The sequence below is a fragment of the Perca flavescens genome, unplaced genomic scaffold (assembly GCF_004354835.1).
Source record: "Perca flavescens isolate YP-PL-M2 unplaced genomic scaffold, PFLA_1.0 EPR50_1.1_unplaced_scaf_41, whole genome shotgun sequence".
Taxonomy (NCBI): Eukaryota; Metazoa; Chordata; class Actinopteri; order Perciformes; family Percidae; genus Perca; species Perca flavescens.
The window spans coordinates 1-2,500 of record NW_021166693.1 but is presented as its reverse complement, the minus strand read 5'-3'; the positions used below and the strand labels follow the sequence as shown (position 1 = coordinate 2,500).

General features: G+C 36.9%; 1 protein-coding gene across 1 annotated transcript in view; it reads left to right on the top strand.

The window, feature by feature from the left end:
- The window catches only part of LOC114551737 (chorion-specific transcription factor GCMb-like), a 15,248-nt gene extending 12,795 nt beyond the window's left edge, over nucleotides 1-2,453 (top strand). Inside the window, exons 4-5 of the mRNA XM_028572700.1 lie at nucleotides 2,245-2,299; nucleotides 2,390-2,453. Of these exons, the coding sequence (XP_028428501.1) occupies nucleotides 2,245-2,299; nucleotides 2,390-2,453 (119 nt within the window). The remainder of the gene's footprint in view (nucleotides 1-2,244; nucleotides 2,300-2,389) is intronic.
- The last annotated feature ends 47 nt before the right edge of the window (nucleotides 2,454-2,500 follow it).

Sequence of the window (2,500 nt, the reverse complement as noted above, 5' to 3'; positions counted from 1 at the left end):
ACAACACAAAATAATAATACATAAATACTAATACACAAATAATAATAATTACAACACAAATACTAACACTACAACACAAATACTAACACTACAACACAAATACTAATACACAAATACTAATACACAATACTAACACTACAACACAAATACTAACACTACAACACAAATACTAATACACAAATACTAATACAAAAATACTAACACTACAACACAAATACTAACACTACAACACAAATACTAACACTACAACACAAATACTAATACACAAATACTAATACACAAATACTAACACTACAACACAAATACTAACACTACAACACAAATACTAACACTACAACACAAATACTAATACACAAATACTAATACTACAACACAAATACTAATACTAATAACATAAATACTAACACTAAAATAATAAATAATAATACTACAAAACACAAATACTAACACTACAAAATAATAAATACTAATACTACAACATTAAATACTAACACTACAACACAAATACTAACACTACAACACAAATACTAACACTACAACACAAATACTAACACTACAACACAAATACTAATACACAAATACTAATACTACAACACAAATACTAACACTACAACACAAATACTAACACTACAACACAAATACTAACACTACAACACAAATACTAACACTACAACACAAATACTAATACTACAACACAAATACTAACACTACAACACAAATACTAACACTACAACACAAATACTACAACACAAATACTAATACTACAACACAAATACTAACACTACAACACAAATACTAACACTACAACACAAATACTAACACTACAACACACACTACAACACAAATACTAACACTACAACACAAATACTAATACACAAATAGTAATACTAATACACAAATACTAATACTACAACACAAATACTAACACTACAACACAAATACTAACACTACAACACAAATACTAATACTACAACACAAATACTAATACACAACACATTTTGATTTCAAAGTTTGAAATTAGTGCGATTTTGGCCATTTCCACATGTCGTACTTTAACGAACTCCTCCTAGAGATTTCATCCGATCAACTTGAAACTCGGTCTGAGCCATCTGAAGACGTTAAAGATGAAAAGTTGTTAAAAGAAAAACTTTTCGTCATAGGGCGTGGCGGCGGCAGGGCGGCCATTTTGAGTGTTTAACGATAAACAAAGAAATTGTTGTAACTTGAGTGTACGTTGTCGTATCTGCTCAAAATTTCTCACGATTGACAAGGGTCCAGGCCTGAGGACACCTACAGGCCAAAATTGACTTTTGGTCATAGCGCCCCCCTGGCAACAGGAAATCTGCCTTATATGACAAACATCATCCGATTTGCATGAAACTTAGAATGTGTGGTCTACATGTGATACTGAGCCGGCCCCTATAATATGGCCACGCCCACTTACTCAGGCCACGCCCCCTTTCATAACATTTGAACCGTTTGAGGTAGACCCTTATGTGAGGTGTCATTGAACTCAGCAGAGAGTTCTGTTTTGGGCCGCCCCCTAAGCTTTAGCCACGCCCATTTCACAGCTAACTAACTGAATGACGTACAGTGTGAGGTATCATTGAACTCAGCAGAGAGTTCCCATTTCGGGGATGATTTGTGATTTGTCTCTGTATTTGTGTTGTAGCGCAGGGATCTTCAACTGGGGGTCCGGGACCCCCAGGGGGTCCTCCGAGTCTATCCAGGGGGGCCTCCAAATTATTGTTATTTTTGAAAGTTTTTTCAAAAATGGTTAGCGAATATAAATCCCCACTGATGATAGGCTTACTGGCCTATAGGTAATGTGGTCACTAAGGCAGCCATCCACACATACAGCTCATCCCAAAGGATTGACTGTTCCACATGTGTGTTTAACATTAAAACATGATTTATAAAATCATGCCAACAATTATCAGGCTATTTGAATAGCTTAGTATTTTATTTAAAAAGGTATCTATACATGCTATAGGCTGCCCTAAAAGTTATTGTAGGACCAGATTTATATGAACCTTCATTTGATACAATACATGTAGTAGGGGGTCCCTGATCCGTCTCTTTTTCAGTTAAGGGGTCCTTGGCTTAAAACACGTTGAAGACCTCTGATGTAGCGTTTGCATTTCTGTTTATTAGTCTCAGCCACAGTACCAGAACCCATTCAGCTTAGCAGGTTCTCCCTCTGCCTGCATCCAGATGTGTCCTGACTGTCTCCTTGTGTTCCAGATGTGTTCCAGATGTGTTCCAGATGTGTCCTGACTGTCTCCTTGTGTTTCCAGATGTGTCCTGACTGTCTCCTTGTGTTTCCAGATGTGTCCTGACTGTCTCCTTGTGTTTCCAGATGTGTCCTGACTGTCTCCTTGTGTTCCAGATGTTTTTCCAGATGTGTCCTGACGGTCTCCTTGTCTTCCAGATGTGTTCCAGATGTGTTCTGACTGTCTCCTTGTCTTCCAGATGTGTTCCAGATGTGTTTCTGACTGTC